The sequence below is a fragment of the Musca domestica genome, unplaced genomic scaffold, assembly GCF_030504385.1.
Source record: "Musca domestica strain aabys unplaced genomic scaffold, Musca_domestica.polishedcontigs.V.1.1 138, whole genome shotgun sequence".
NCBI classification, from domain to species: domain Eukaryota; kingdom Metazoa; phylum Arthropoda; class Insecta; order Diptera; family Muscidae; genus Musca; species Musca domestica.
In genome coordinates this window covers 35863-56268 of record NW_026712189.1, presented here as the reverse complement: position 1 = coordinate 56268, position 20406 = coordinate 35863, and the positions used below count along the sequence as shown (strand labels likewise).

The following is a 20406-nucleotide window of genomic DNA, read 5'->3' as shown; positions in this document are numbered from 1 at the left end:
TAAAAATTATTGTAAAATACTCATGAAAAATGTGCTCATCAATATAAATATATTTATAATGTGTTACAGATCTTGTGGAATTCAAGAGATAAATTGTACCTGGTGTACAAAAAATAAATAAATGTGATATGTTATCAATGGTGTTCGAAATGAATCACAGATAACGGAAACACGGTTTGTATCTTGAGACATCCGCAAAGAATTCATTTGAAGTTAGAGTTCGGAAAGAAGAGGAAGTATCGGAAATAGAAATGGGAATCTACATTCCCATTGCAATTTTTATCATTTGCTTAGGCAACATTCCGAAAATCGAGGCAATTGATGAAATTATAGGTAATTTGACCGAAATAGAATTAATTTTAAATAAAAATAATACTTTTCTATTTTTGCAGATTGTTCCAATGAAGAGTTGGTCACCTCGGTGTTTAATGAACCCATAGATCTATCTTTAAATGGCACCATTAAAATCTATGAAAATGTCGTAATAAATGGAATTCTGTCAACCTCAAACAATGAGTTTGAGGTGAAGTATATTGATGCTCGTTTGGATAATACCACTTCTAGTAATACCACCACCATTGCGGGCAATGGAACTCAAAATTTGATTATATTCACCACCGAACATTTCCAAAACTATGCCAAGGAACAGACCTCAGCAAGAATTTCATTGAAAATAAATTTGGATTGTGGTTCGGGAAAGGAGAGAATTTTGGTAAGAGAAGATGATTTTTTTTAAATATGAGCAATGCAACTTTCAGCTCTTCTTGAAAGAGAAAAAAAACCAAAATAAATTAAAAACAAGTAAGCAAAGGCTACATTCGAGCAGGGCCGACCGTTGAATACCCTACAACACTATAATAAACCATACAGTTTATATAGGCGAAATACTCGACAAAATTCCACAAGATATTGTGACAAATAATACAAGAAAACCATCAGGTTTCGTTCTCTAATTTTCGAATAATAGCAACTTAAACTAATTTGCTCATTTCCAATTTATTGGAAGATGCTGCAGGTAAATGGTCTTCCTAGATCTGGAACCAATAATTCCCAAAGACCTATAATCTCTCAGAAGTGGCAAAAGATTAACATTTATTATTGGTTTTTGACTGAAACGCATCTATATGAGATACAGCCATTTGACTATTTTCTTCAACGAAATCAGCGTTAACGAAATAGTCGGAAGCGCGTCTTTCCTGTATTTGTGAATTCTCCAAAAAGTCACTGGAATCGACATTTTCGTATTTTGTCTACAAAAGTTGGCAAACTCCTTCACACATTGAATATTTTTGGATGGTCATCCAAAACTGCTTGGCTTTTGCAATGTGCGGTAACCCCCATTCAAATATGCGTGAGGATCGGGCGATAATTACGACCTGCCGACAATTTTGCAGTTTTTTGGTCCATTTGGCGATCATCTCCAAAAAGAGTAGACTTCTATTGACCCTCATCTTATCCCCATGCAAAATTTCGTAAGGATCGGGCCATAAATGAGATCTGTATATGATATCCTGATATCCTAACTACTTAGTTTTGTTAGCTGTACAAATATTACCAAATGTTTAATTCAAAATGAAAATATGCCAAAAATATGACAACATTGAAAAAAATATGAAACAATTTTACAAAATCAATATTTTCATCTTTAGAGAGATATTTTTATGCGATTTTTTTAGACGTTTTTTCTTTCCTGCCAAGAGGCCATTCTGAATTAATGAGAACTGTCGAAATCAGTTCAGCCGTTCTCGACACATAAGAGATCTTTCAAGCATATCTCATTTGATAGACATATATATCGCACATATTTTGCTATTTATCCGATTTGTTGGATAATAACATCAATGTAAAGGTCAGAAGTAACCTTGTAATGGCTTTGTGATTTCGCCGGGATTTAAAATATTCACGGTTTAATGAAAAATTTTGAATTTTTTTCAACACAAAAGATATGGTATATTTTACCCGCTAAATATTATCCGATGACCACCCAAATTGGTAGGCTTCCTCCCCTCCCTAAACTCTATCTACATGCGAAATTTCGATTGGTCTATAATTGCGACATGTATAGCTACTGCAAAATCCGACATTTTTTCAGTATTTGATCCATTTTAACCCCTAAACATTTGGCGATCATTTCCGAAAGCAATAGGGTTGTATTCTGGTCCAAGTCCCACCTACATTCTAAATTTCGTGAAGATCGGGCCATAATTGCGACCTGTAGAGTGATTACAAATTAACATGGACAGACGGACGGACGGACATACATAGCTAGATCGACTCAGCTCGCCGAGCTAGGAAAATCCATATATACTTTCCTATGTGGGAAACCAATATTTCGAGGTGTTACATAATTTTTGGTCCAATCAAACTTATAATACCCCCAACATATAGTGTTGTAGGGAATAATTAATGATCTCCACCATAACTGACAACATTCAATAAACAATATTTTTTTACCATGCCTCTTTCTCTTTCCAGGTGTTCTTTCAACCTTTCAAAGAGGGCAACTATTATAGCCCACTGTTCTCTCAATCCCAGTATGTGCTCTTCATGCCCACACCCATATTTTCTGGTTTCGAGCTGACAACACTTTTGGAAATCTCTGCCAAAGATGACGATCTGACACACAATCAAATCAATTTTACATCGACGTCGTCGTCCCAATATCACATCTCAGTTGGTACGAAAAATGTCACCAGCGCTGATAAGAAGACCTATTTTGCCAATGTCACATTGGAGCGTATCTATTTGGAGTTGCCGCAGCAAATTGAATTTGTAATTACAGCAACTGTAAGTAAGAAAAAAAAAAAATAAAATTATATAGAAAAATTCAAACAAGACACACACACACACAATAATAGAGAAAAGAGACATATAATTGAAAGAGAGGTTACTCAGGAATAGGAAAATATTAAAATATTTCAAAGGAAAATATATGACAAAAACTTAGGAGATACTTGGCATCGGGGTTAACCCTTTATATATGGAATATACAAGAGTGTATACCGACATGGCCCATATTTTAAACCAATGAATTTTAGAATAATCCAAAACTCCCTATGCAGCAATTTAGTTTAAATGTTGCGGATAATATCTCAAAATACTTAAGTCACATTGTATATTACTAGGGCTATATAAAGGCTTTAAAAAGTTTGGCTCAAAATTCGAAACTTACATGAAATTTATCACAGCCTATTGGATTGGATATGTAAATTTGGGTAAAATTTAGAGATGAGGAATCAAATATCAAATCAAATTTCAGAATATCCCTTTATCGCTTCACCCAAAGTGATAAAAAATTAGTACCATTTTGTACTTTTCGAACAATTATAGTAGGCATTTGCAAAACCACCACCAGATCTGAACACCATTTACCTCAATATATAATTTGAGATTTGAGCTATATTCTTTCATTCAACACCAAATTAAGTACTTTTCATACAATTACAGTACGCATTTTCAAAACCACCTTGAAATTTCAATCTCAAATGCCAACAGTTATCTTAATATCAAATTTGAGGATTTCAGCACTATACCCTCACCCAATACCAGATTTAGTACCATTTAGTACTTTTCGAAAACTTATATTGTATATTACCAATCATTGCCAAATCTCAAAACACAGATACCATAAAGAATCTAAATATCAAATTTTAGTATTCTATCTCATCCCTTCACCCAATACCAATGTTTCTTTCCGTATGAGACGCTGATGCTCTCTCAGGCATACAAACCGTAACCGTAGAAATAAAAAGATAAATAAATAAAACAAAGAAGGATTAGTTTAAATATAATATAAATGACCGTTTATTGAGATGTTGTGAGAGTTTGTCAACCCGCGTCGACAGATTACCTTTTTTATGCGGTTAGCTCCGTAGCTAGCAAGAGAGACACTATGAATGCCAAGTCGCAATGCATCGAGGTGGCTGGAAGCACCGATGCTTCTAGGAAATCTCTAACAGCAACACGGGCTGAGAGAGTACCCAGAGAGAGTTGTAGAGAAATGACTTGGAAAAGCTACCTACGGTCCGAGGTGTGCGAACGTAGGCCCCAAGGAGAGTTGTAGGGAAAATCTTCAGACTAGGAAGGCTTTCTCCCTACGGTCCGAGCCAAGCGAACGTAGGCTCCAAGGGGAAGTTGCAGGCAACCTTTTAGCCCAAGAATGCATCTCTCTACGGTCCGTACTAAGCGAACGTAGGCTCTCTGGATCGTTTGGCAATTTGCAATTCTAACTTAAACAACCAAATTTAGTACTTTTAAATTTCGAACAACTATAGCACACATTTTTAAACCCATCTCAATTCCTTCACCCAATAATAAATTGTGAACTATTTTTTAGTTTTCCTACAATTATAGTACATACAGGGTGAGATAAAAAAACTGCAAGAAAGTCAAAAGCCATAATTTTTAAATTTTTTTTAATTTTTTTTGAATGAAAGCAAAAATGTCGGAAGTAGCACCAAATTTTAGAATAAGTTTAGATTTTGTTCGAATTGGTCACCTTTGGTACGAATTATGGTCTTTAAATGGCCAATGAAACCAAGGTGCGTGCCCAAGGCTGTAATACACCCTCCAGAATATTTTCGCGATAATACTCGGCATTTTCTGATGCCACGGTCGACTACTACGAGCGGAGAGCGACCATCGGCTGTTTTCTTCCATCCACTGCTCTAACGGTTTTCCAGTCAAATAAAAAGAAATAACACTATCACGCTTTAATACCGCCGCGCGAGCTGAGTGCGACGGTGCTGACGGTTTCATTGGCCGCTTCATTGTGACGGTTTCATTGGCCGTTTGAAGACACAATTCGTGCCAAAGGTGACCAGTTCGAACAAATCTTAACTTATTTTAAAATTTGATGCTATTTCCGACATTTTTTGCTTTCATTCAATATATTAAAAAAAAAATGTAAAAATTATGGCGTTTGATTTTGTTGCAGGTTTTTTATCTCACCCTGTATATTCTTAATCAGCGTACAATTCTTCAAGTCTTCGTATAGGTCCCATATATTAGTACCTCCCTATATTCGGTAATTTGACGATTTTGGGTAGAATATTCATCGAAATTGTTTATAATTTCGTATTTGAAGTTCCTAATAGGTAATACAGTCTGTGACAAAAAAATGTCTATACAGGTCCAGGTCTTCGCGTAGTCTCGATATAACAATACTTCCCTATATTCGGTATTTTGACGATTTCAACTACATTATTCACCGGATTCAAGTTTCGTATTTAAATATTGACAAAAATATGACAAAAATATGACAAAAATTACCTCTGCAGGTCCATGTTTTCGTCTGTACGAAATATATTCTTATATATTCTATATTTTATTCTTTTGAAAATTTCCAAATTCGTTCTAAATGGTGGAGGGTATTTAATGTTCGACCCGGTTGAACTTACTGCTTTTTTACTTGTTAATTTGACATTTCGGATTCTCAGTGGGTAATTGAAATTCTTGCGAAAAATTAGATTTAGATCCACCTTTTTGGTACAGCTCCCAATGTAAAGAGGTACCTCCTGATTTTCCCTATTTTGAAGGCTTCTGTACCGATTTCTGTTCAAAACGAATTTTTGAAAAACATTTTGGGTTAAATTAGATCCAAAAAAAACATAATGTGAACCCCTGAACCCCTTGTATGATCCCCACGTAAAGGTTCCTCCTAAATTTTTGGTATTTTGGAGGTATCTGCCTCAATTCCCAACCAAATTAGAATTAATTTGACATTTCGGGTATAAAATCCGAATCTGGCCGGCTTTCTTTAAATAATGTATATTTTTATTTTCACAAAATTCCCCAAGGTATCCGTAACCCGCTTTTTTAATTTTTCTATGGCACAGGGGCCATTCTATAGTTTTTTGTAACAATACCGCTGATTTTTTACTTACCAAGTTTTTGCTTAAGTACAACTATAAGTGCTGGTAATACAAATTTCATTATAAGTCTCCAAAATACTGAAGTTCATTGCAGTTGATCGATGTTTTGAAGTAATGACGTGTTTGGCTTGATGAATCATTCAGATACTCAGGAAATGTTATTTGTGTGTTTTTCATTCTCTTTTTAGCCAAGCACCTTTAAGGCCATGCCATTTAAAACACAAAAGCACAATTGGGATATTGACATTTAAAACATTACAATATTTTGCACGCTTAAATGTTAGAAAATTCTGAACTTAATTTCTTTAGATAATTTCAAGACTTCGTTGGTGTTCTATTGGAGGATCTATAGATCTTTAAAAAGATGTTCCATTATTCTTCATTTAGAAGACATATTGTTTTTTTATGGAGGCCTATTGATTATTTTTCTTCTTTGAGATGAAATGTTGTCTTCTATGAAATGTCTGACAAGTTTATTTGGTTTTCTATCACAGGACCTTTTTTTATTTTATAAGAGGACCTTTTTGTCTTTTATGAGACACATATTTTAAGACGAGTCTCATTTTTGTCCGTTATCTCTGCGTTACGGAGTAATTGTGTATTATCTCATTAAAACAATATTTGCAGGACAATGGCGAACCACCGCGCAGTTCCAATGCCACGGTCATTGTACGTTCTGACCCTCTCAAACGTTTGCCAATAAAACCCCGTTTTACCCAACAGCTGTATAAGGGAAGTATTGGTTTAGATTTTTCCATGAAACCTATACGACTGGAACTTACGAATGGATCCTATTCACCCGAAGTGGCCTATTCTCTATTTGGCAATCAAACGGAAGGATTTGAATTTGTCGACAATAAAGATGGCAGCGTACAAATTGAATGGAATGCTGATCTGTTTGATCCGGCATTTATAATTCAACACAAAAAATGGGAGCTGCAGCTGAAGGCGGAGCATTCACAAATAGCTGAATTTAGTGTGGCCACAATTGTAGTTGAGTTGGTCGATTTGCAGGGTAAGTGGAAGGTTAATGGATTATAATAAGAAAATATTTTTTAAGAAAATATATAAATTTAAAACAAAAAGTTTTTTTTTTTTTTTTTAAATATTAAGATATTCAAAGATAGAAAAAATTAAAGGATCTTTTAAATTTTATTAACGAAAATAAAATTAAAAATGGAAATTTAATAGCTTTTTTTAGAATTTATAATAAAAAATATAACAAAAAAAAATGTAGGGAAAAATTTCTAAATTTTATTAAAAATAAAATAAGTGGAAGGCTCATGGATTATAATAATCAATCGATTTTTTAAAGAAAATATTCAAATTTAAAACAAAGAGCTTTTTTTTAAATATTAAGATATTCAAAGATAGAAAAAAACAAGTAAGCAAAGGCTACAGCCGAGCGGGGCCGACCGTTGAATACCCTACAACACTATAATAAGTGATACAGTTTATATAGGCGAGATACTCGAATGAATTCCACAAGATATTGTGACAAATAATGAAATAAACCATCAGGTTTCGTTCTCTAATTTTCGAATAATACCAACTTAAGCTTATTTGCTCATTTCCCATTTATTGGAAGATGTTGCACGTAAATGGTCTTCCTAGATCTGGAACCAATATTTCTCAAAGACCTATAATCTCTCAGAAGTGGCCAAATATTAACATTTATTATTGGTTTTTGACTGAAATGCATCTATATGAGATACAGACATTTGACTATATTCTTCAACGAAATAGTCAGAAGAGCGTCTTTCCTGTATTTGTGAATTCTCCAAAAAGTCACTGGAATGGACATTTTCGTATTTTGTCAACAAAAGTTGGCAAACTATTTCGCACATTGAATATTTTTGGATGGCCATCCAAAACTGCTTGGTTTTTGCAATGTCCGGTAACCCCCATTCAAATGTGCGTGAGGATCGGGCGATAATTACGACCTGCAGTTTTTTGGTCCATTTCAACCCCTAAATATATGACGATCATCTCCAAAAAGAGTAGGCTTCTATTCTGACCCTCATCTTATACCCATACAAAATTTCGTAAGGATCGGGCCATAAATGCGATCTGTATATGATATCCTGATATCCTAACTACTTAGTTTTGTTAGCTGTAGAAATATTACCAAATGTTTAATTCAAAATGAAAATATGCCAAAAATATGACAAAATTGAAAAAATATAAGAAAATATTACAAAATCAATATTTTCATCTTTAGAGAGATATTTTTATGCAATTTTTTCGACGTTTTTTTCTTTCCTGCCAAGAGGCCATTTTGAATTAATGAGAACTGTCGAAATCAGTTCAGCCGTTCTCGACATATATGAGATCTTTCAAGCATATCTTCTTTGATAGACATATATATCGCACATATTTTGCTATATATCCGTTTTGATGGATGTTAAAATCAATGTAAAGATCAGAAGTAACCTTGTCATGGCTTTGTGATTTCGCCGGGATTTAAAATATTCGCGGTTTAATGAAAAAATTTGAATTTTTTCAACACAAAAGATATGGTCTATTTTACCCGCTAAATATTATCCGATGACCACCCAAATTGGTAGGCTTCTTCCCCTCCCTAAACTCTAGCTACATGTGAAATTCCGCGTCGATTGGTCTATAATTGCGACCTGTATAGCTACTGCAAAATCCGACATTTTTTCAGTATTTGGTCCATTTCAACCCCTAAACATTTGGCGATCATCTCCAAAAGCAGTAGGGTTCTATTCTGACCCTAACCCCACCATCGTGCAAATTTTCGTAAGGATCGGGCCATAATTGCGACTTGTAGAGTGATTACAAATTAACATGGACAGACGGACGGACGGACATACATAGCTAGATCGACTCAGCTCGGTGAGCTAGGAAGATCCATATATACTTTTCTATAATATTTCTATAATATTTCGAGGTGTTACATAAATTCTGGCCCAATCAAACTTATAATACCCCCAACACATAGTGTTGTAGGGTATAAAAATTGTTAAGTAAAAAACAAGTAAGCAAAGGCTACAGTCGAGCGGGGCCGACCGTTGAATACCCTACAACACTATAATAAACGATACGGTTTATATATGCGAGATACTCGAATAAATTCCACAAGACATTGTGACAAATAATAAAAGAAAACCATCAGGTTTCGTTCTCTAATTTTCGAATAATAGCAACTTAAACTAATTTGCTCATTTCCAATTTATTGGTAGATGTTGCACGTAAATGGTATTCCTAGATCTGGAACCAATATTTCCCAAAGACCTATAATCTCTCAGAAGTGGCAAAAGGTTAACATTTATTATTGGTTTTTGACTGAAACGCATCTATATGAGATACAGACATTTGACTACATTCTTCAACGAAATCAGCGTTAAAAAAATAGTCAGAAGTGCATCTTTCCTGTATTTGTGAATTCTCCGAAAAGTCACTGGAATGGACAATTTCGTATTTTGTCTACAAAAGTTGGCAAACTCCTTTACACATTGAATATTTTTGGATGGCCATCCAAAACTGCTTGGCTTTTGCAATGTCCGGTAACCCCCATTCAAATGTGCGTGAGGATCGGGCGATAATTACGACCTGCTGACAATTTTGCAGTTTTTTGGTCCATTTCAACCCCTAAATATATGGCGATCATCTCCAAAAAGAGTAGGCTTCTATTCTGACCCTCATCTTATCCCCATGCAAAATTTCGTAAGGATCGGGCCATAAATGCGATCTATATATGATATCCTGATATCCTAACTACTTAGTTTTGTTAGCTGTAGAAATATTACCAAATGTTTAATTCAAAATGAAAATATGCCAAAAATATGACAAAATGGAAAAAATATGAGAAAATATTACAAAATCTATATTTTCATCTTTAGAGAGATATTGTTATGCAATTTTTTAGACGTTTTTTCTTTCCTGCCAAGAGGCCATTCTGAATTAATGAGAACTGTCGAAATCAGTTCAGCCGTTCTCGACATATGTGAGATCTTTCAAGCATATCTTCTTTGATAGACATACATATCGCACATATTTTGCTATATATCCGATTTGTTGGATGTTAACATCACTGTAAAGATCAGAAGTAACCTTCTCATGGCTTTGTGATTTCGCCGGGACTTAAAATATTCGCGGTTTAATGAAAAATTTTGAAGTTTTTCAACAAAAAAGATATGGCCTATTTTACCCGCTAAATATTATCCGATGACCACCCAAATTGGTAGGCTTCTTGCCCGCCCTAAACTCTAGCTACATGCGAAATTCCGCGCCGATTGGTCTATAATTGCGACCTGTATAGCTTCTGCAAAATCCGACATTTTTTCAGTATTTGGTCCATTTCAACCCCTAAACATTTGGCGATCATCTCCAAAAGAAATAGGGTTCTATTCTGACCCTAGCCCCACCACCATTCTAAATTTCGTGAAGATCGGGCCATAATTGCGACCTGTAGAGTGATTACAAAATAACATGGACAGACGGACAGACGGACAGACGGACAGACGGACGGACGGACATACATAGCTAGATCGACTCAGCTCGGCGAGATAGAAAGATCCATATATACTTTCCTATGTGGGAAATCAATATTTCGTGGTGTTACATAATTTTTGGCCCAATCAAACTTATAATACCCCCAACACATAGTGTTGTAGGGTATAAAAATAATGGGGGCCTAGAAAATTAAAAATATAAATATTTAAGTTATTTTCATTTTGTTTTAAAGAAAATTTTTTAATAATTTTATTTTGCAGCTTTTTTCCACTTCATGAGCACTTACTATGACGGCCGCATTGACGAACAAGGAAACCTGGAACTGATGCCCATAATATTCTATCCCGTTATGTATAAACAGGATATGACATTTTCTCTGCTAGAAAATCCTCAAAATATGTTTAGCGTTTCAAATATGATGTTTCAAGTTCACATTAGAACTCAGCCGAATTTTACTCTCGACGCCTTTGGATCAGATGCCTATATTAAGTTGACTTTAAAAGCTTCCTGGAAAGAATTAGCGGCCATCACCTACATTGTTTTGGAATTGCCAAAGAAGCCAGAGAACACAAGCAGCAACAACGTTGAACAACAGATGTTTAAATTTCAAAAACCACTTTATTCGGGCAATTTAACGGCCGATCATAAATTGGAATTGGAAATTATTCGTTTGCAAACAGATGGCACACATGCCAATGCCAATACCACATCACATTTAAGAGAGTTTAATATAAGCGGTGAAGCGAGTCATTTGTTTCGCCTTCTGATCGTCAACGATAGCCAAGTTCAGCTTCAATTAAAGGCAACGGAAATCGATAAAGATATCCAATTTAAATCGCCCATAATTTTATTATTGGAAGCCAAAGAGGGAAATCGTAGTGCGCATGCCACAATTGTTATTCAGAAGCCGGCAACGACAAGTGCTAATGTAACAACTGTCTTTATCAGCCACTCTCTTGTGGGCAAGCTACGTTTGGTTAATGACACCCAAATTTTGGCAATGGATGCCATTGATCTGAAACCTTTGGAAAATTTGGGAAATTATGACTTTTCATTGGAAGGAGGTAGATTTTTCTCTCTCTCTCTCTTAAATTTGAAATTACAAATTTTTTTACAAATATATTTTTATTCAATTTCAGATGTTGCTGAGAATTTTGAACTGAAACAGAACCTCTCGTCACAGCAACTTGATGTGGTCTTGAAACATCCAATTCTGGAAATGATTTTGGAAGAAAGAAGTATTTTAATGTTGAATGTGAATGCCAAGCTGAAGGGGTCGTCGTCAAGTGTAGCTGATGTTCTAATGATTTTCATAGAACTCCCCAAAAAAGGTAAGAAGTTGACGGATGTAAATATTTCTCTTGCTAGAGATCATATTAAAAAATTGTACATTTTTAAACCATGAATCTGATATACATAATCCGTTAAAGGACATTGAACAAATTCGGATTATTTAAATGAAATTTATAATTTTTATACCCTCAGTCATATGGCTATAGAGGGTATATATATAATTTGATACGGCCAAAACGTGCCTCGTCGAAATAACAGTTTTAGACCCTAGGTCTCTTTGGACCAAATCCGTTTCAGGACATTTGGAATCGATCTAGTATTGTCCGTCCGTCCGTTTGTCTGGTGCGCACGATAACACTCGAAGTGAGAATCCAATTTGGTCCAAACCTGGTATATCGTAATATTATTATCAAACTTACATCGAAATCGGTGACGGGCAACATCGGCCCACTCTTTCTGTTAATTCTCCCACAAAGGGTCGAAAAAAAATACTGCACAGAAAGAGAAAGGATAATCTGATTTTGATCCAACTTTAGAAATCCCGATACTTGAACCAGTGCTAGGTCAGGTGCGAAAATGGATCACTCTATTAAGTACCTCCCCCCATAGAGATAGATACGATTGTCTGCAAATTGGGCAAATCACAATATTTAAACTAACCCAAGTTCTGCCGTGAAGATGGAATATATCGGTCCACTCCTTCAGGTACCTAACCCACAATGGTTCGCAATTTTGAATATCCCTGAAGCTCATAAATCGCGAAATCGCCATCCGATCCTGTTCAAATTTGGCACATTTCAATTTTTCTATCAACACAAGTCTGTTATAAAGAAGGTAGAGATCGGACCATTGCTTCTGGTACCTCCCCCACAAAGGGTCACAGTTTTGAATAACAAAAACGTTTATAAAATCCGAAATAAGGATCCGGTTCTCTTTATATTTCATACATCCCATTATTTCTACTAACACAATATCTGCTGTGAAGATGGAATATATCGGCGCAGACCTTCCGGTACCTCCCCCAAAAAGGGTCAACAAATTTGAATATCCTTGAGGCTCATAAAACGCGAAATTAATATCCGATTCCATTCAGACTTGGAATATCTCAATATTTCCATCAACTCAAGATCTCTTATAAAGATGGTAGATATCGGACCATTTCTTCTGGTACCTGCCTCACATAGGGTTCAAGATTTTGAAAAACAAAACGCTCAAAGAAAACGAAATAAGCATCTCTTCAAATTTCACACATACAAACATGTTTGCTAACACAGATGATATATATGTCTGCAAATCGTTCCGAAACCTCACCCACAATAGGGTCACAGTTTTAAATACTTTTATCTCTCATAACTTGCGAAACAATTCAGCGATTCTTTATAACTTGCTATATCTAAATATTTCTCTCAACCAGAAACCTGAAATGAATATAGCTCTCATGTATATGTTTGATCCGATTTGGTGTTTAAGTCCCTCAAATTCATAATATACATTCCGCAAGAATTATATTTCGTACTAGATATCAGATACATCACAGAAATACCTTTGCTAAATTTTATAGAGATCGGTTCAGATTTCTATATAGCTCCCATATATATCTTCAAGCGATTTCGGATTAATTGTGCACCAAATGGCCAATATCAGTCCAAGTGTCCTGAATTTTGGCACATCCAACCGAATTAAATCTAGAAGCAATTACGTCGAACTTGGTAAAAATCGGTGCAGATATAGCTATGGCTCCATTATATATTTTTCATCCCTTTTGGTCTTTAAGTCCCTCACATTCGTAATATGCCCTCCACAACAATGATGTTTGGTACCAGATATCTTATAGAGCTCGGAATTAGTTTTGCCAAATTTTTTAGAGATCGGTTTGGATGGGGATGTAGCTCCCATATATATCCTTAATGACATGTAATGTAATGAAATTTTTTCGAAATTTTTTATATATCTTGTTTCAGAATGTCCTGCCCCAATAAAGCCCGAACTAAATCCGCCATCCTTTTCAAGTACCAATTATGTGTTCACCACGTTTACAAACACAACTGGTTCCCTGGGTGCTGTGAGAGCTTACAGTGAGAGTAATAATGCCATGTTCCATTACATGTTAGAGGTTGGCAATGGTAGGAACTCATTTCTTTTAAATAATCGAAAGATAATCTTCAGCTTTGGTCAAAAATATTTCAGAGACCTTAGCCCAGCGGTTATCTATTGAGCCATTTTCCGGTGAATTGATGTTGTACGGCAGCCTGGAAGTTGGTAACTATTTGTTCAATGTTAGTGCAGAAAATTTGGAAACTCATGAATGGGCCAGAACCCAGGCTGTATTGAAAGTCAGTGAAAAGGAACAGTGCAAAATCTACGAGGGTGTAACGGTGGAGAAAACCTTGGTGATTAAACATGTTGATGAGGAGAGACGCTACTATGGTTTATGGGATATGCGATTTAATGAGAATTGTACATTTTACATTGCCGATATTTGGCCAAAGGAAAAAGGTAGGTGACTCTTTAGACATTTTTTATTAAAAGAATATTTTAACTGGCCTCCTTTGTTCAAAATCGGAATTTCTTTTTTATTTGCTGTCTTTATTTCAATTTTAGAATATCTCTATGTCAATGAGTCCACAAACAAATTGGATCTCTTGGCTGTGGACAGAGAGGATGCCATGTTCCGGAACATGTCCGATGCCCAGATAATTGTGCAACTAAAACTTATTTGTGGCGCCCAACCAAATCCAAATCCGTTACCTTTGAATCACACACGATCAGCACGAACTTTAGAACCCCTGGAACACATTTATAGCCAAGACATATCTTACTCACCCGATACAATGTGGTTACATCTGCTAATAGATGACATCAATGACAATGCACCACAATTTAAATATAAATATTCACGCGATTATCTTGGTTATCCGGCCAGTAAAGTACCACTTGACGTATATCCTGAGTATCTGATCAAAATTGAAGCCACCGATTTGGATTTGAATTTAAATGGCAAAATACGTTATAGTATGCGTAACAATTTGTATTTTGATATTGAACCAGAGACGGGTATAATCTATCCCAAGGGGATGTTATTGCAGCCGCAACAACAAACCGAGCTCATTATATTGGCAACAGATCAAGATGGTCAAGGTTTGGTGTCAGGTACGGTGATAGTGGTCAAGGGTCTTTCCCCAGACTTCTGTACTCTCATTACGCTGCGAGGGAATTCTAGCAAAAGCTTGTCTGAAATCTCCAAAGAATTGCGTGAAAAAACTGGTTATGCGGTAAGGATCATTAAAATGTCCTATGTACCTCAGATGCAAATGAGAGCTGATACGGATGGCTTGATTTGTAAGGCATGGATTTATGCCTACCGAGATCAGCAGTTGGTTGAAACCAAAGAACTGCAGGAGTAAGTATGAAATTGAAATTCGTGTATTGAGTTCCTCTTTGACATTAAAAAAATTGGCTTGTTTTCATTTCAGAAAAATCCTTGTGAAATCTCCTGAGGCTAGCATTGTTAATGTTGAATCCTATGACGAGGCGGCCCAACAGTTTTCGGCTCCACCGAAGTCTAGCTCCAATCTTGGCTATATTATTGCTGTTTCAATTCTGTCATTGGTCAGTGGATTATCAATAGGTAGGTTAACTAGTTCCCAAACATTTCTAAAGCCCCGTGAAAACGTAGGTCGTAGGTCTCAAGTCTTTCAAGTTTTTGCGTTTTCGGAAAGAATAATAGGAACATTTTTACATTTTACACCAAAAAGGCTTCAAAATCTTCTAATGTGAGGTTTACCGAGGAGGATATTGTAAAACCATTGCACAATGGAGTCGCATCCACTTTATCTGTCCAAAACTATTTTAATGTCTCCATATGTAAACCTCAGGAACAAACAGTGACCTGAATTTAGAATTTCCACCTTCTCTCCACCCTAGACCCCAACAGTGACTTCGATACCAAATTTCACAATCCCATCTCTATCCCAACCCCTAACGGCACATTTTGTGTCATTCAAATTCAGGATTCAGCCATATTCCCTCACCAAATACCAAATTTAGGACAATTTAGTACTTTTGGTACAATTATGGTACACATTTTCAAAACCCCTTCATATTTCAATTTCAAACACCAACAGAGAGCTCAATGTCAAATTTTAGAATTTCAGACTTTTTTGTTTACCCAATACAAAATTATGTACTATTTAGTACTTTTCGTGCACTTATAGTACAAATTTTAAAGAAACCTCCATTTCACAATTTCAGAGACCTCAATATCAAATTTGAGGAACCCAGCACTATCCCTTTACCAAATACCAAATTTAGTATAACTTAGTTCTTTTCGAACAATTAAAGAACTCATTTCCAAAACCACCTCCATATCTTATCTACAGACTCCAACAGTGTCATCCATATCAAACTTTAGGATTTCAGCTTTATTCCTTCACCCAGTACCAAATTTAGTACAATTTAGTACTTTTGGTACAATTATAGAATACATTTCTCAACCACTGATACAAAAAGTGACATCTTTATCAAATTTCAGAATTTCAGTCTTATCTCTTCACCGAATACCCAATTTAGTACCACCCAGTACTTTTTCAGCGCAATACTCAACAACAATATCAAAAATTCACTCAATATTAATTTCAATACCAAATTTAGTACTATTTAGTACACATCTACAAAGCCATTTCCATGTCTTTACGGAGATCTCAATATTAAATTTCAGGACTCCCGCCCTATCCCTTTACCCAATACGGAATTTAGTACCATTTAGTACTTTTCGTACAAACATTGGGCGCATTGCCAGATTCATCTTTAAATCTCAACCTCAGATACCAACAATTATCTAAATATCACATTTCAGAATTTTATCTACATCAAATACCAAATATAGTACCATTCAGACAAATTTCAAGACCACTCCTATTTTTTAACTCCAAACACAAACAGTGACATCTATATCAAATTTCATGATTTTATCTCTATCCCAATACCAAATGCAGTACCATTCGGTACATTTTGGTACAATTATTGCACATATTTCCAAAATCCCCTACAGGGTACACATGAACAACGACCTTAATATCAAATTACAGATTTCAAGCACTATCTGTTCACCTAATACCATATATAGTACTATTTAGTACATTTCGTGCATTTGTACTCATTTTCAAAACCACTTCTTTATCACAAACCTACCACTAACAGGAATCCCAATACAAAAATTCGAAAATCCATATTTTTCCGTTCACCCCAAATCAAAAGTATCACTTTTAAAGTTTAGTACCAATTTTGAACTTTTCTTGACATAAAAGTTCGGATTTTCAAAAACCCTTTGGTACATCTATCTTGAACTCCATCAATGACTCTTATTCCAAATTTCATAGCTCTAGTTCACTTCGTTTCTCCAAAAACAACGTTTTCCATTTTTAGTAAATTTAAGTACTTTTCGAACCTTTTTAAAACGAATTTCCAAAAACCAGGCCTACGTCTATGGAGCAAAACTGACACTTGCAAAGGCTGACTGATGCAGAATTTCAAGATACTAGCCAAGGCCGTTTAGTCTGGGCGATAGTTTTCTTAACTTTCAAGGAATCCATGTGATCAAATATGGAGTTTTCAGATTATTTTTCAAGGATCAAATGTGGATTGTAAAGATTATTATTAAGGATTAAAAGTGGATTTTTAGGGATTTGTTTCAAGGATCAAACGTGGATTAAAAAACCACAAAGATTAAAAAATGCAAGGATTTTTTTCAAGGGTTAAACGTGGATTTTTTGAGAATATATTTTCAACGATTAAACATGGATTTTTAAAAATATATTTAATAAAGGATTAAACGCGGATTTTTTTGGAATATTTTTTCAAGGATTAAACGTGGATATTTAAGAATGTTTTTTTTTTTTTTCAAGTATTAAACGCAGATTTTGTTGGAATATTTTTTCAAGGATTAAATGTGGATTTTTAACAATATTTTTTCAAGTATTAAAATCGAATTTTTTGGGAATATTTTTTCAAGGATTACACGTGGACTTTTTAAAATATTTTTTAAAGGATTAAATGAGGATTTTTTAAATATTTTTTAAAGGATTAAACGTGGATTTTTAAGAATATTTTTTAAAGGATTAAATGAGGATTTTTTGAATATTTTTTTAAAGGATTAAACGTGGATTTTAAAGAATATTTTTTTAAGGATGAAACGTGGATTTTTAATTTTTTTTTTCAAGGATCAAACATAGGTTTTTAAAAGTATTTTTTAAGGATTAATCATGGGTTCATAAGAATAATTTTTAAGGATTAATTAAATAAATTAAAAAAAGGATTAAAAAATGCAAGGATTTTTTCAAGGTTTAAGCGTGGATTTTTAAGAATATTTTTCCAAGAATTAAATGTGGATTTTTAAGAATAGTTTTTCAAGGATTAAATGTGGATTTTTAAGAATGTTTTTTTAAGGATTAAACGCGGATTTTTTTGGAATATTTTTCAAGAATTAAATGTGGATTTTTAACAATATTTTTTCAAGTATTAAAATCGAATTTTTTGGGAATAATTTTTCAAGGATTAAACGTGAACTTTTTAAAGTATTTTTTAAAGGATTAAATGAGGATTTTTTGAATATTTTTTCAAGGATTAAACGTGGATTTTTAAGAATATTTTTTAAAGGATTAAATGAGGATTTTTTGAATATTTTTTCAAGAATTAAACGTGGATTTTTAAGAATATTTTTTTTTAAGGATGAAACGTGGATTTTTAAGAATATTCTTTTAAGGATTAAACGTGGATTTTTAATTTTTTTTCAAGGATTAAACGTGGATTTTTAAGAAAAATTTTTTTAAGGATTAAACGTGGATTTTTGTGGATATTTTTTCAAGTATTAAACGTAGATTTTTAAGAATATTTTTTTTTCAACGATTAAACATGGATTTTTAATAGTATTTTTTAAGAACATTTTTTAAGAATTAAACATGGGTTTTTAAGAATATTTTTTAAGGATTGAACGTGAATTTTTACGAATAGAATTATACGTTGATTTTTAGGAATATTTTTCCAAGGATCCAACGTGGATTTTTAAATCATCAAACGTAAAATTTTATGAATATTTTTCCAAGTATCAAACGTGAATTTTTAAGAATATTTGTTCAAGGATTAAAGTTGGATTTTTAAGAATATTTGTTCAAGGATTATAGTTGGATTTTTAAGAATATTTCTTAAAGGATCACCTAAGTGATCAAATATGCAATTTTAAGAATATTTTTTCAAGGATTAAACTTGGATTGTAAAAAAAAAATTGTCAAGATTAAACGTGGAGTTTTAAGAATTATTTTTTCAAAAATACTTGTTCAAGGACATTTCCAGACATTTCAAAGAAAGAAGTCTTATTATTATTATTATTATTATTATTATTATTATTATTATTATTATTATTATTATTATTATTATATTATTATTATTATTATTATTATTATTATTATTATTATTATTATTATTATTATTATTATTATTATTATTATTATTATTATTGCAGATGTTTCATCATATTTTTTTTCTTTTTAATTCAATTCTTTCTCTCTCTCTCCCTTTTTTCAATCCCAGCCTTCATAATTTGGCAATATTACTACAACGGACAACAAATGCCCTTCTTCAATTGCAACACAAAGGCCACATCAAGTGATCATCATCGTTCTAATAATGGTGGCGGTGGTTGTCACGCTCAAGAATGTTCCCATGGCAGGGACAATGGCAGTGAATGCACCGCATGTAGCAACAATTATTCTGCAACAGCTCCGTCTCATCATGTCAAGTTCAGTAATCTCGTTGACAATGATAACACATAGGAGTGTGACAGATGGGCGATGATATATGTAGGTGTGTAGTATTCATGGTTTTAAATTTTTCTCACTTGTCAAGTTATATACAAATATGTGACAAATTACTTTTATAAAAAATTTCTAAATTAAATAAAAAAAATATTGTAAATTTTGTACAACAAATTTATAATGGAGATTGTTTGTAGATTTTATTTAAAATATATATTATAAATGTTCAGAATAAGTACATAAATAAATCTCGCAAAATACTAATTGAAACCAGTAAAGAAAGTCCTAAAGTCGGGCGGGGCCGATTTTATGATACCCTACACCACTTTGCTAATTTAGCTGAGCTCCACTTAATAATTAAAAGTTTTTATGGGAGAATTCAATCATACACCCTATGATTATAATTATGATTTAAAATTCAAAGGACTTAATATGCCGAAGCATTTGTATCTTTTAAATTCGGACTTGTATTGCCCATTTGGTGCGAAATTAATTTGAAATCGGATAAAATATATATGGGAACTATATCCATATCTGAACCGATCTCGATAAAATTTGGCAAAGATATTTCTGAGCTGTATTTGATATATTTCCCTGAATATCGTTGTTACGGAGTGCATATTACGGTTGTGGGTAACAAATACAATAAATCGGATGAACAATATATATGGGAGCTATAACTATATCTGAACCGATCTTCACCAAATTTGGCATACTACCTTTTAGACTAAATTCGGTCGTATTTGCCAAATTCCATACCATTTGGACAAATACTAGACGTTTGGTGCACAATAAATGGTAAATCGGACGAAGTTATATATGGGAGCTATATCCAAATCTGAACCGATCTCGATAAAATTTAGCAAATGTATTTCTGAGCTGCATTTGATATATTTCCCCAAATATTGCTGTTACAGAGTGCATATTACGGCTGCGGGGGACAAAAATAACAA

General features: G+C 33.9%; 1 protein-coding gene across 1 annotated transcript; it reads left to right on the top strand.

Moving 5' to 3' along the window:
- Window positions 1-182: 182 nt before the first annotated feature.
- LOC101889132 (uncharacterized) lies at window positions 183-19633 on the top strand. Its single transcript, XM_059118936.1, has 11 exons — window positions 183-333; window positions 393-712; window positions 2476-2787; window positions 6501-6888; window positions 10613-11416; window positions 11492-11683; window positions 13607-13768; window positions 13833-14141; window positions 14247-15045; window positions 15119-15273; window positions 19230-19633. The coding sequence occupies exons 1-11, from the start codon at window positions 252-254 to the stop codon at window positions 19469-19471; spliced, it is 3765 nt and encodes a 1254-aa protein (XP_058974919.1). The 5' UTR covers window positions 183-251; the 3' UTR covers window positions 19472-19633.
- Window positions 19634-20406: the final 773 nt, after the last annotated feature.

What these genes read in the sequence shown, in the direction of transcription:
- LOC101889132 (XM_059118936.1), top strand. Translation starts at nt 252, where the DNA reads ATGGGAATCTACATTCCCATTGCAATTTTTATCATTTGCTTAGGCAAC. An exon ending in TGAGTTGGTCGATTTGCAGG is followed by an intron (nt 6,889 to 10,612) that starts GTAAGTGGAAGG and finishes TTTATTTTGCAG; the next exon opens with CTTTTTTCCACTTCATGAGC. An exon ending in GGTCAGTGGATTATCAATAG is followed by an intron (nt 15,274 to 19,229) that starts GTAGGTTAACTA and finishes TTTCAATCCCAG; the next exon opens with CCTTCATAATTTGGCAATAT.